The following is a 13,745-nucleotide window of genomic DNA, read 5'->3' on the forward strand; positions in this document are numbered from 1 at the left end:
TGGTCTTTAATGCTCACTTTAATGAAAAACACAAACAGAATAAAGAAGCATTGAAAGAACTCGTTTATTTTCAGGGCCGAGGTCAGCAGTTGTTAGAGATGTTAGCTCTTGAAGCTTCATGCTGAGCTGAAGTTCTTGTGCTTTGTAGAGCAGCCCCTGTCTGAAGACGCCTGTGAAGCAAAGATAAGTGCATTGTGTTTGTATTTGGACACACCTGACTCCAGACAAAGACACACTCCTCCCAGGGTCAGTGGATTAGGGTTGGAGTCGCAGTTTTAGAAGTATTAGGTTTCTCTGAGCTGATGATACATTTGCAGTTCATTGTGATTGATTTAACCAAGCTTTACCTGTGTGTCAGCTGATGCGAATAGAGCGCCTCTGTTTGTCGACCCACATCGTGATTCCATTTTCTGCTTCCTCCGTCTCTAAGTTTGCCTCTTTCCTGTAAAAGAACATACAAATAATGTTAACACAGTTGAACTACCTGATGCACCACTGCCAAAACATCACAAACACCCGCCTGTGGTCTTCAGAGACAGTCTCCTGGTACAAAATCTGGTTCTTGCTCCAGAAGCAGTTCTTGTGGTGATCGTAGACCGCGTTTAGCTGAAGGTCAAGGCTGTCGTTTGGAGTCTGTGGTTGAGTACAGATCAGTCGTTCAAAGTAGAGATACTTCAGCCTTTCTGTGGTTTCATAAGTGAATGCTGACAACATACCTGTGTACAGTTCAAAATACTCCGCTGGGTGCTGGACACAGTGGCTGTGTCGTGGAGGCGACTCCAAGGTTCCTCAGTCTGGGCGATGTGAGTTGGTTTATTGTATGTTTTTTTCTGCAGGATAAGAAATAAGACTAATTCCAAATTTCCAAAGAAACGATATGCATAGAGTCCAAATTTCAAACTTATTTACATTTTTAAGCATAGAACGACATCCATGTAGAATGAAATCTTACAAATGGTTTTTATAATTCTTATTTGTTTAAGTTCAATTTTTTAATAACTTCATTAGATAACAATAACTAAGTGCACTAGGTAACATGCTTTGAAATGTTTTACAGTGTATTTTTAAATACTGCATACCTAGATTTAATTTACTTCATTTATCAGTTACCTACATATCAAGTGACATTATAAGGATTAGTTACCCATGTCCAAATCTACTTTTCAGTCCTTAATTATTTATCACACTGTTAAGCAGTGGTTATACATAATTTCAGCAGGGGAATACTAGGACTGTGTGAGTCACTCTGTGCCACCGTGTTCCCTGGTAAGTTAAAAAAAACAAAACATGTCATTAATATTTTAAAATGACAATAAAAGTAACAAAGGAGCCAAATAATCTGCTCCAATCCAGACAACAAGATATTTATTTGCTCCTCTGGCTCTGTACTTCTGTTCATTTCAATTTTTTTTAAAAAATAGATAAATAGATACTACAATTCTGATGTTGAAATTAAATATTTTATGTTAGTACTAAAAAATCTATGTGTGTAAACAGATGTAAACAGAGATCCAAATTTGAGGAGTAAATGTGACCTTCTCATGAAAACAATTAGGTCCAAAAGAAAACACTAGTTGTAGCATCCCAGTTTTTCAAAACAGACCAAAAAGTCCTTTAGACTAAGAAAATAGGAAACTTACAGGTGTCAAAACACTGGAAGTAAAGAACAAAAATATAATGTGTTAGAATATTTATGTATATATTTATACTTATATTTATGAGGCCCAGATGGTATTCTTATTAAAAAGTAACACCTTGTAATACAGCCTGCAACTAAGGGTGTAATTCCCCCAGTGTAAAGTAAAATTTCAGTATAGTTTTTGTGAAATCAAAAACATCATGTACACTTAATAATATGTAATTACTTTCTTTCTTTCTTCTTTTACACCATATTTATCATGCAAAATTTGGAAATATCGTTATTTTCTCGGCTAAAATACTCGGTACTTACTCACTTCTTAAAATTACTTACAGTATAACTTGTTACTTCTTTCCTAAAAAAAAGTGTTGCCCTTTTACAAGGAAATTACACCCTAATTTCATAAAAAAACAAAACAAAAAACTAAGCAAAACATAGTACACGCTTAATAATAAAGTGCTACTAGTGTAAAAAGTATATTTTGGTATAACTTGTTGAACACAAAGCATCAATAACGCCTCCCGGAGGTTTCTTTAGGAGATAAAGTCGTAGTTATAGTTATTAAAGCCAACGCACCTGCTGCGGCCTGTAGCCGCAGAGAGTGAGGTCGTTTTCTACCCTCGGAGAGGGGAAAGGATCCCGATTTGACATATTTAGAAGATCTACAAACGCTGGTCCATATTACTTTGTTTGATTTTTTTCTTTTTGCGGCCTTTAAACGACTCTAGCTAAAGCAAGACGTTTACAACCCGGTTTCTCAGCAACAGCAAACTTCCGGTTAAACCTTTCACAGGAAAACGGTGATCGTTAAAAGGTAACTCGGACTCAGAGTAAAAACACCAAGCCAATCACATCCCAGAGTGTGAGAGGGAAGCCGCGCCTCCAGCACCTGAGGGCGCAGGTCAGACCTATTCTCCTTCGTCTCCATCACTTCAGCACCGACAGCAGGTGACCATGCAGCCCGGCCTGACACACCTGAGCCACTGCCTGCTGTGGCTGCTTTTTCTGCAAACCTCCGCGGATCTGCCCATGTGCAAAGAGGTGAGGCGATTCATATTTATTTATTCATTTTTGTGATTTCAGTCATTTCTAAATCACCAAGGGATTTATTTCATGCGTGTGCTGCGACAAACCAGCTGTATTTATAATTCACTCTAGTTCTGGGGGTGCAGACAGATGCTGGTGCATGTGCTGTGTGCTTCAGACTTTCAAATATATGAAAGGTTGAAAGGTTGGTCTAGAAAACACATATGTTTGATGTAACACATGTTCAAGTGAAATGCTGAATCACTCTTTAAACTAAAAGCAAACACTAAAATGAGCACAAACAGCAGTTTGTTTGAGCAGTTTGTGAGATTGAACATATGTTTCCCCTCCAAGTGTTTAAAGTACTCCTACACTTGTTTTACTAGAGGTCCCACATACTACACAGCCTGCTCGCTCTCTTACAGCCTCCATATCTGTGGTCAGTTTGCATAACAGGAGTAGCTTGAGATAATACTCAAACCACTCCTTTTGATCAGCACACTTTGCACCATATGGACCTCTAAGCTTTTATTTCAGTTTCAGAAAGCAGTCCTGCTAGCTGCTCCTTTCCCCTCTGTCACTCTTGTTTTCAGCCCAGTTTATTTCACCATGTGGCACAGCGGTCATAATGTCCCGTTGCCCTGGTTTCCCTGTGTTTGTTTAAAGAGGGCAATTAAGCTACAGCACATCTCCAGTTCGATGCATTTTTACATCAAATCCTCCCACCCAGGACCTGCATTCACTTGATACCCTAGCACAGCTAATGTTGCAGCTCTAATTCAAAAACACAAGGATGGAGGAGTGCAGCTGCTGCTGTGTTTCTGTTAACTATTAATCCCATGAAGCTGTGTGGGTGTAGATTGGCGTGGCAGATGACCTTCCTTGGAATATCACATCCTTTTATTGACCAGTGACCAAATCTCCAGTTTACGCTCTGTGCCTGCTGTGTTTCTGTTAATGCCTTGTTTCAGTGAGGTTAACTTAAATGTTTTGTCTCCTCCCAATTTACCTCATTATGGGTGGGACTGTGTTTGTCATTCGACTGAGAGCTTTTGTTGTCTTCAAAGTTCTTCGAGAACACTTAAATCAAATGTTTACAAAGGGACCGGTCGAATCAGCATCTCTCCTCTCAGCTGAGTAAACCCTTAAGGCTGCAGAGAAGCAGCAGTATCCTTGATAAGCGTGATTAAAATAACAGTTGAGACGGGCTCCTGGGCAAATATTAGCCTCCGCTTTTATTTGTAAAAGAGGCTGTCCTGGTTTGGGGAAAAGATTCCTGAAGTATAAGGCAACCTGGAATTCTTGTTTTTTTAAAACAAGGGTGCAACAATGAGTTTAGTGTTCCTGTGTGTGAGGAATTTACATGCTGAACATGTGAGGAATCAAAATGGGCAGATAAACTGCAAAATAATCCTTATTTGCATTTGCATTTTTTTTTAAATTTACAGTTATTATTCCCACTTCCAGCTGTGCAAGTTATCCATTGTGTGCTTTTATGTCCAACTGTGTGAAACTCACACCTGTGTTTTGTCCCTGCAGTCAGATTATCACTTTGAGTACACAGAGTGTGACGTCCTCGGGTCGAGATGGAGAGTTGCAGTTCCCAACAAAGCTGACATATGCACGGGCCTCCCAGATCCAGTCAAAGGGACTCAGTGCAGTAAGCAGTGACCTACTTTTATTTCAGACATTTTCTCCAAGTCTTCAACCTGCACAACAGATACGCTCACTGTCAGGTGCACATCTCCATTCTCAGCATGTGCTTTGTCTCCTTTAAGCGTTCTCTTGTAATGAGGGGGAGTATCTTGATATGCAGTCACAGCAGTGTCAGAAATGTGCTGCGGGCACCTACTCTCTGGGCACCAGCGTGGCCTTTGACGAGTGGGACAGCCTGCCGACTGGTTTTGTCACTCACGGCGTGATAACGAATGAGGGGAATGACCAAACGGATTGCTCCAAGTTAGTATTCACAGTACCAAGCCTCCTCCCTCCTCCTGTCAAGATTTATCTGATTGATTGAGGCTCTCTGTATCAATTTTCAAAACCTTTTTAAACTGTTGCTGCTTGGTGATGTTTTTGCAGCTCAACCTGGACACCAAAGGGTGACTACATAGCCTCAAACACAGATGAATGCACTGCTACGCTGTCCTACGCCGTGAACCTGAAACAGCCTGGAAGTCTGTCCTTTGAATATTTCTATCCTGACACCAGCATCTACTTTGAGTTCTTTGTAAGGATTGTAAATGACTGCTGCTTCAGCTGACACAGATCACCTTTCAGTGTGAGTATTTGGTGAAATGTTCTCGTCTTCCTGCAGGTTCAGAATGACCAGTGTCAGTCGACAGACTCTAACAGCCGGTGGATGCGGATCTCAGAGAGCAGCTGGAGCAAATACACGGTTTGTCCAGGAAGCGGTTTTAGCACTTCAGTGCACTCAAGGCCAGCCCTGGGGAATTTTTGAATAAATGAATGCCCCACTCTGTCTCTGTACAGGTAGAACTAAATAAGGGCAACAATGTGTTGTACTGGCGAACTATAGCATACTCCCTGCAGGGCAGTGCTGTCAAACCTGTGCTGCTGAGAAACATTCAGATATCAGGTAAGATAGGTGTGCAGCAGGCCTAAACTTTTCCCTTTTCCCACCAACACGTTGTTTCTGTTAATGATTAGCTTTTTTTGGTTTTGTCCAGGGGTGGCCTACACATCAGAGTGTTTCCACTGTAAACCAGGCACCCACAGTGCAAACCCAGGGTCCGCACGTTGTAGCCCCTGCCCCGCTGATACCTACTCCAATAAGGGTGCCACTACTTGCCATGAATGCGAGCAAGATAAATACGCAGGTATGCCCGTTTGCTTATCTCTGTCCAGATGGAGTAAAGCGTTCTTACAGACTTACAACTGCTACGTTCCACACACATGCAAATGCAGCAGTTACTGCTTAGTGGTCAAGTTAATCTTTTCTCTGGACTTAAATGTGTGCTGTGCGTTTTTCCTCATCCAAAAACATTTCCAGTCGTCGGTTCAGCGAGCTGCAAACCGAGACCTGCATGTACAAGCAGTGACTACTTCTACACCCACACCCCCTGTGACTCTGAGGGAAAGGTAATGATACGTGGAAGTAGAGCTCCTGCTGGCTCAGTAGAGGTTTTTCTTTAAAAATCCCACTGGTGTAAATGTTAGGCTTCATTTAATATAAATGATCTGATTGAGCTGTAACGCTGCCGCTGCTGCCTCTTCTTTTTGTGTATTGGTGTGTGTCTCAGACTCAGCTCATGTACAAATGGATCGAGCCTAAGATCTGCAGTGAGACTGTCGAAGGAGCACTGAAGCTTCCCGCGTCAGGGGAGAAGCAAACCTGTCCGCCATGCAACCCGGGTTTCTTTGTCTCCAACTCCTCCACCTGTGAGCCCTGTCCCAGCGGATCCTTCTCTAATGGCACAGGTTAGAGCCACTCCGCTCCTTTTTACTGTGTTTTACTGATGTCGGCCTTATAGTTTTATTTTGGCCTTGATCATGTGATATTAAAAAAATAAGGCAATCATGTTAATAGTTAGTTACATTTTTAGACAGCATGAGAGGAAATGTCATAAGATTTAAGGTGGTATGTCTAATATTGTTGACACTAATTACCTAATATCCTGATGTGATTTTCCACTGATTGCTCAGTTTGCACCGAGTGCCCTGCTGGCACAGAACCGGTGGTGGGCTTTGAGTACAAATGGTGGAACAAAATGCCAGCAAACATGAAGAGCGCTGTCTTCAATCAAGTGTTCAGTGACTCTAACCGGCGTACTGGTGAGAACCTTAATATTAGAGAATGAGGTGTAGGTGGCATGGTGGTGCATTGGTTAACACAGCAAGAATGGGGTTTGAATCCAGTCTGAGGCCTTTCTGTGTAGAGTGCGCATGTTGTCCTCCTGTCTGCATTGGCTTAGTTCAGTATTCTGGTTTCCTCCTGTAGTCTAAAGATGTGTGAATAGTTGTCTGTTTCTGTGATTTAACCCTGTGACAGATGGCCGACCTTTTCATGATGTACTGATGATCTCTTACTATGGGTGAATAGACATAATCATTAACTTGTGGTGAGGAACTTCTCAAAGTAGAAAGATAGCAAAGTGATTAAACAGCCCGAGGCACAGATAATAATTTGCTAGTTTGCAAACTTTCCAAGGCCAAGAATTAAACCTGCACATCAGCTTCAGAAGCGTATGTAATGGTTGAAGTGAATTGTGTAATAGATCCTTAGTTGTAAGTAGGTTAGAGGAATTCATTTAAAAATTAAACTAGTTTGCTTTGGTTTCAAAAATTATCCACAGTGAGTTTATATGTTTGCATGTGTACGTTGCTGTTGGGATAAAATGTATCTTACAGCTTTTATCTTTTGTAATGGCAGCGTGGGAGGTGGCTGGAGAGTATATCTACACCACCCCTGGGAATCAGGACACAGACTACTTAATGCTCACGCTCAGTGTCCCTGGATACAGGTGAAGTCAAACAAGAACTAAACATAAAAGTTTCTCTTCAAATTTGAGCTTGAGTTGTTATAGACGTCTAATAAAACGCTGCTGGTTTTCACAGGTTGCCTCAGTCCATGGTCAAAGACGCTGAGAGGAGTGAGCTATCTCGCATCACCTTCGTCTTTGAGACCATTTGTACAGCTGACTGTAAACTTTACTTCCTGGCGGTGAGGATGGTGTCCCAACATTTCTGTAGCATGACTCATTCAGGATGTATAATGTGCACATGAATAAATGAATGAATGTGCTTTTGTTTCTGTAGGGATATAATCAGTGGAACAACGATGTGGTGGAGCGTTGGCATGGCAGAAACCACAAGCAGTCATACTCCTACTTGATCCAGAGCAACAGCACCGTCAGCTTCACCTGGACGTTTAAGCGAACAGAGGAATATGGCACGGTGAGATACAGACACGCATCCCACCTACTCAGGTTGATTTATTTCCTTCTTAGCAAATTCATATTTCAGCTTCAAAAGTAAATTTTTTCCAGAGTCCCTATTTAGACCAGGGGTGTCAAACTCATTTTATATTGAGATCCACACAGTGGGTAATTTCATCTTAAGTTGGGTGGACCAGTGAAACTACAGCACTGCCTGATAACGTCTTAAAAAACACTGACAATTGTTTCCCCTCTTATTCTGTGTAAAGAAGTAACACATTTAATCAGCGATGTCTTATGTAAAATATATATTTCATATAAATAATTAATATTTCAAACTGCAGAAAATGAAATCTGCCAGCATGGCTTTTTGGGCATATGCTTTAAAAAATAAATGACTAAAGTACTCTTTGCACTGTAGTTAAAAACAGAAATTTACTGTTAATTTACAGAAAATGTGCTTTTTAATACAAGAAAAAATCTGGACCCAGTGTTTTTAAAAATAAAACGAAATAAAATAAAAAAGGGTAGAAACAGGAACTTCACTGTTATGGTTTATTTCTTACTCACCTGTTTACATGTATTATGCTCGGCTCTGAGAGATTTCTTTGTCAGTAAACTGTACTTCTGTAAAACTGACCTAAATACAGAGAAACGTAAAAAATTATTTTTTCTTTTCTAATATTCTAACGCCATCCAGTGGGCCGCATTGGACTCTTTGGCAGGGCCATTTCTGGTCCCCGGGCTTTATGTTTGACAGTCATTATTATTTTCAGTCATCCATCTCTCCCTCAGTCAACTGGACTTTTTAAGTTATTCCTTTTAATGTGGAGTAAATGAATAAATAAAATCAGAATACAATAAAGTCACTAATGCACTTCATGGTTATCAGTTCAATTATTCACATTTAGATGAATAAAATAAGAGCATCATATTAATGTATAATTAAGATGTTGGAGTTTTTATGGTCTTCTGTTTGGGGAATGCTTCAGAACTGGATCGTACTTAATTATCTTCTTTATTCCTCCTCTTCTACTACTACTGCTTCCTCTACTTCCCATCTTTCTTCCTCTCAACCTCTCGCTCACACCCCTTGCACACACACCAAACCTTCAGCCATAAAAACAATGTGTCAGCTTTTAAAAGTGCAGCAATATTCAAGGTTTAAATTTACCTGCAGAGAGATTAGACAGGAGGGCAAGAACACAAAGCAAGACATTTAGCAATAAATACTGCAAATAATATGTTTACAACTGTCTGTCCATGTTTTTAATCCTAACTGGAATTTGCTGTGACAACCTGCTGCAGTGTCATGTTGGTTGTGGTTGATTTGTTGAGAACTTTGTACCGAGTCTCTAGATGGCAGTCTGGAGCTGTGCGTTCACTTCAGTCTAAATGACCTTTGTTCTCTCTGTTCCTTATATCTCCGTTTTATACTGACTATAAAATAGAGTTAAATGATAAACTGCATTCCTGTTAAGCAGGGCACATTTATATTTCTATTCCCTCAGGAGAGGAACTACAGCGCAGATGTTGCAAAGATCTACTCCATCGTCATCACCAACGCCATCGGAGGCGTGGCCACGAAGTGTCGCCGCTGTGCTCTGACGTCTGTTAAGGCCGGCTCTGCCTGTGTTCTCTGCCCACTGGGACACTACATGGTCAACGGGACAGGAGCGTGTCAGAAGTGCCCGCCAAACACCTTCATTAGGACTGATCAACCAGTTGGGGAAGCTGCTTGTATTCGGTGTGGGCCAAACACAAAGACAAACAAGGTGTAGAACAAAACCCTTTCCGAAAGCAGCACATGAATGTGTCCAGGTGCTCACTTTTTTAGTATTCCATTTTTTTGTGGAATTGCAGTGTGCAGAGGGATTTAAAACCATTACAGAGAAAAACGTAATGTAATTTGGGGCATGAATGAGGAAAGAAACTATAAAACAGGCTTTCTTTTCTTTTTTCCATTTCTTTTGGTATATCTCACAATAAAACTACACAAATTAATCCCACATGCTCAAACAAATCAATCACTTTACTGTCTGAAATCCACAAGACCCAAAACATTGACGTCTTTTATTGTGGAAAGTGATTTTTCTGTTTATTCTGTGATTTCATGTTTGTTGAGCTTCTGTAAACTATCCAAGATGCTCTTTATTCACTACCATTAAAGAAAATTAGTTTATTGTTAATTTGTAAATATGTAAAGAATTTCACTCAAGAAAACAAATCCTCAAAAGACAGTGATTCCTTAACTCTTTAAAGCCCGAACCATGAAATAATTGCTTGAAAATTCTACTTTTTTTTATTAAATTAAATGTTCATTTGTATATATGAATTTTAATTTGTATAATTTTGCTAGATCTGGCATTTTTGGGGAAATTATTCCTTAAAAAATGTTTTGTGCAAATTTATTTCGGTTTTTCAGGGGGAAAAAAAATCACACTGATGATACAGAAGGGTCAGAAACAGAAAAACGAAGTATTAAATATGAAACACTTGTCTCTAAAGTAGTAAAGGAAATCATATGTCTCTGTCATATACATGCCAGCTATAATAGTTGGCTTTCCCACAGACAGAACGTGAGGTTTTTCTCTCAGTGTATGATGTGTGCTGACACGCTCACCTCGTCCTTCAGGCCTATACAGCTTGTCTCAGTGACTGCATACTGGATTTGCGCACAAGCAAAGGAGCACTGCTGCACTACGATTTCTCTCCTTTGGCCAACGTCACCAGCGTCCATAGCAGCCCCCGCTTCACCAACAAAGGCCTGCGGTACTTCCATCGCTTTAATCTGGGCCTGTGTGGGACAGAGGTGAGAAGGCAACCGTCCAAGTGACGTTTCTTTTTTGCAGAACTGTGTTTGATGTGCATTTTAACCTTGCTGTGTTTCTCTCACAGGGCCGAATGCCAGCTTCCTGTGTGGATAATGTAACAGAGAGTGGGAGAGAGGTCAAAGGTTATGTCTGTCAGTCCACTGTGGTTCCCTCTGACATCAGGAGTCAGAGCCTTGTGTCCTCACAGCCTTTCCTTATTGGTGACTCACTCATTGGTATGAACTGAATGAATAGGTTTTTGGTTTTTGCTGTAAATACAATGAGACACTTGCAGGAGTTTGTTAATCATTTATTGAAAAGTGTGTTCAGATAATAATTAAGCTAGCTGTGAGGATTTGCATTTCTCCTGCTCCTCAGTGTTCAAGGTCATCGGTGCTCCAGAAAAGCAATTTTTGGACATTTGCTTTCAGGATTAGCACAGGTCTTTTTTAATTAATTAATAAATTAATAACCCTAAGGATGCTACTAGAAGTGTTTCAGCTACTATTTTTGAACAGTGGAGTGTTTACTCTGCTGGAGTGTAGGGCCATAATTGTGCATTTTTAAACATTTCATACATTTTTTAAATGAAGATTTCAATATTCACTTATAGCTACATGCAGATTCCTTAACCCTCCAGCATATAGTTTCATACTTACATGACTAAAAAGTCCCTTGCTTGATTCAACGTCTCACATCTTTTAGCACTATGCAGCCTGCTACAAGGTATCAAATATACTTTACTTTGTATATCTAATATATCATAATGGCACATGTATTCCAATTCCAAAGGTGTAACCACTGAGACGACACTTGGTGACATCTCTTCTCCACAGTGGATGTTCCCTGCAGCATTGGGCCTGCCCGATGTTCTATTCTATTACAAGTAAGTGAGCTCACAGCTATTCATTCATTTTGTTGATCCATTTAGATGGTTCAGTAGTAAATATTCATTTAAAAAAAAAGAAGAAGCTTTGATCATCTTTTAGAAATTAAAATGTAACAGAGAATCAAGAGCAGTTTAAAATTTCTCACTTGGCGTGTGCTTTTGATGTTTCCAGGTCCAGTGACGCAACTCAGTCTTGTAAACAAGGCCGGTCAGCTACAGTCAGGATGAGATGTGATCCCACAGTGACCACTAAAAATCGCATCATGCTGCCAAGGTGCTGTAAACAAAAACCGAGCTCGACCTTCGACCTGTCTAGAGTCGGCTAGTGACAACTTTGTGTTGTCACATTCAGAGCTGCAGACAGAGTGACTCCCGTGAGATCGTTTTTAAAGCCTCTGACCGTCTGTCTTACTTTCTTTTCCTCCACAGTAATTGTTCAGAGGGGACATGCGATGGTTGCACTTTCCACTTTCTGTGGCAGAGCCAGCATGCGTGTCCACTCTGCACTAAAAACCACTACAGAGAAATTGTCAGTGCTTGCATCCAGGGAATACAGGTAATGCTCCATACCCGCGGACATACTGCCAAAAATCCCTTTAACTCCTCCTCTGCGTCAGATCCATCATCACATCTTTCCACATTTCATGTTGTTTTATGGAAAGATATAATTAGAAAAAAATATCTTTTGTTGCATTGGATTACAGAAAAAATATTTAGACAGTGATTAAGATAAGAGATAAAGTGCACTTTTCCTTGTGATTTAAAGTGAAGCACAAGCATGTTTTACGGAGATTAAATGTCAGTTCAGCATAATGTGAATTACAATTTCCAGCAGGTAAGATGAGAAGACTGATAGCACTCAGTTTAATATAAGCTCCCCAGTGTGTCCAGTTAGCATACTGCTTACCATATCTCAAGCTCATTCATCAAAAGTCTAGTTTTCACTGAATGCTAATCTCCTGCTGCCTGTAGCTAACTGAACAATATGAGCCTGATAGCACTCTGCTTATCAGATCTCTCCACCAGAAAGCGTAATTCTCAAGACAGACGAGGGAGGAAAGTTGGACTAAATGCTCGTATGTGTGTTTCAGAGAACCACCTATGTGTGGCAGCAGCCTGTGCAGTGTTACGGAGGACAGCCGCTGCCTGCACAAAAAGTCAGCGCTTGCGTGACTCTGGATTTCTGGCTCAAGTTTGGTGTTTCCACTGGAGCCGTTGCTGCTGTGTTGCTCATCAGTCTCATCTGTTATTTTTGGAAAAAGACACGCAAGTGAGACTATCACACTCTATACTTCCTGTAGTGTTTATCGAACAGCTGACACATCCAAACCGTTAAATACATCAAAGACAAAACAGAGAACAAGGTGCTGTTCCTGTTGTCTCCCATCTGCAGGCTGCAGTATAAATACTCCAGGCTGATGATGACCTCTGGGGGTAGGGAGTGTGAGCTGCCCACCGCAGACAGCTGCGCAATAATGGAGGGAGAGGATGCAGAGGACGACCTCATGGACCTCACCAAGAAATCCTTTTTCACCAAAATTAAGTCTTTCTCACGCGAGGTCAGTAACCCCCTCATTCCCGTTCACATTGAGCTACTTGAGCTGACTTACCTTGCTTCATGTTGCCATCAATATGTTTCCAGAGAACATCCGATGGATTCGACTCGGTTCCCCTTAAGTCATCATCTTCACGCCAGCGACTAGTAGAGGAAGACTCTGATGATGAAATTGAGCAGATCACTCTACCAAGGCACAGAGGAAGTGTTCAGATGTAGACGTTTTAGCTTCAGAGCAGCTTTTTCTGTCAGAAAAAGTTAGACTGTTGATGCATGTTAGTTAATAAGATATTTGCATTTCTGAGGGGTTTTAAGATAACGTAGAGACATAATTTTGAGGATGTCTTGAAAGTTTTTAGAACTAAACAGAGACCGAAATATATGTTATTGGTCCAAAAATGTAAAGACTGAGAATTTGTTCGTAATTATCATCCCCCCCATGAACATATTAATCCATTTCAATGGCTCTCAGTTCAACACAGAGTCACCTTTAAAATCCTTCTATCAGTTTATGAAGCACTCAGTGATTTGGTCCTCCTTGTACATATCTGACTTGCTCAGTGTCTACAACCCGATTAGCTGTCTCAGACCATCAGGGGGAGATTTTTTCCAGAATTAGATCCAAGCTTTCATTTCTTGTGGTCCTATTCTGTGGAACAAGCTGCCTACTGATGTCTTTTACAATTATGTCAATATTCACCAAGAGACTCAATATCTTTTTATTTCTTCTAAGTTTACACCTGGTAACTGTGTGTGTGTTATTTTAGTTATTTGCAAAGTTTGTTTTGTTGTTTTTAATACCTTAAGGCATAGTAGACCTGCATAGGTTTTTATGTTTTTATCTTTTATGTTAAGCGTATTGAGTTTACATGTAATGAAATGTTCAATATAAATAAAATGGTCATTGCTATATTTTTATGTAGTG

The 13,745-nt window shown here is 40.5% G+C and overlaps 2 protein-coding genes across 2 annotated transcripts; one reads left to right on the forward strand and one right to left on the reverse strand.

Annotated features, from left to right (window-relative positions):
* Positions 1 to 40: 40 nt before the first annotated feature.
* Positions 41 to 2,417, reverse strand: cfap276 (cilia and flagella associated protein 276). The gene is made up of 5 exons (XM_084916903.1): positions 2,216 to 2,417; positions 717 to 830; positions 521 to 633; positions 348 to 442; positions 41 to 170 (listed from the first exon to the last, which is right to left on the reverse strand). Exons 1-4 carry the CDS (start codon positions 2,288 to 2,290, stop codon positions 355 to 357), a joined length of 390 nt encoding a protein of 129 aa, XP_084773029.1. The 5' UTR covers positions 2,291 to 2,417; the 3' UTR covers positions 41 to 170; positions 348 to 354.
* A 13-nt stretch (positions 2,418 to 2,430) lies between these two features.
* Positions 2,431 to 13,732, forward strand: elapor1 (endosome-lysosome associated apoptosis and autophagy regulator 1). The gene is made up of 22 exons (XM_084916899.1): positions 2,431 to 2,680; positions 4,205 to 4,325; positions 4,444 to 4,624; positions 4,748 to 4,895; positions 4,983 to 5,063; positions 5,159 to 5,264; positions 5,356 to 5,505; positions 5,679 to 5,767; positions 5,929 to 6,106; positions 6,332 to 6,460; positions 7,059 to 7,149; positions 7,244 to 7,349; positions 7,445 to 7,582; positions 9,075 to 9,338; positions 10,199 to 10,375; positions 10,462 to 10,612; positions 11,169 to 11,262; positions 11,438 to 11,539; positions 11,695 to 11,821; positions 12,357 to 12,535; positions 12,659 to 12,824; positions 12,908 to 13,732. Exons 1-22 carry the CDS (start codon positions 2,594 to 2,596, stop codon positions 13,037 to 13,039), a joined length of 2,997 nt encoding a protein of 998 aa, XP_084773025.1. The 5' UTR covers positions 2,431 to 2,593; the 3' UTR covers positions 13,040 to 13,732.
* Positions 13,733 to 13,745: the final 13 nt, after the last annotated feature.

This window comes from Perissodus microlepis, chromosome 20 (assembly GCF_051167445.1).
Source record: "Perissodus microlepis isolate ML-2025 ecotype Zambia chromosome 20, ASM5116744v1, whole genome shotgun sequence".
NCBI classification, from domain to species: Eukaryota; Metazoa; Chordata; class Actinopteri; order Cichliformes; family Cichlidae; genus Perissodus; species Perissodus microlepis.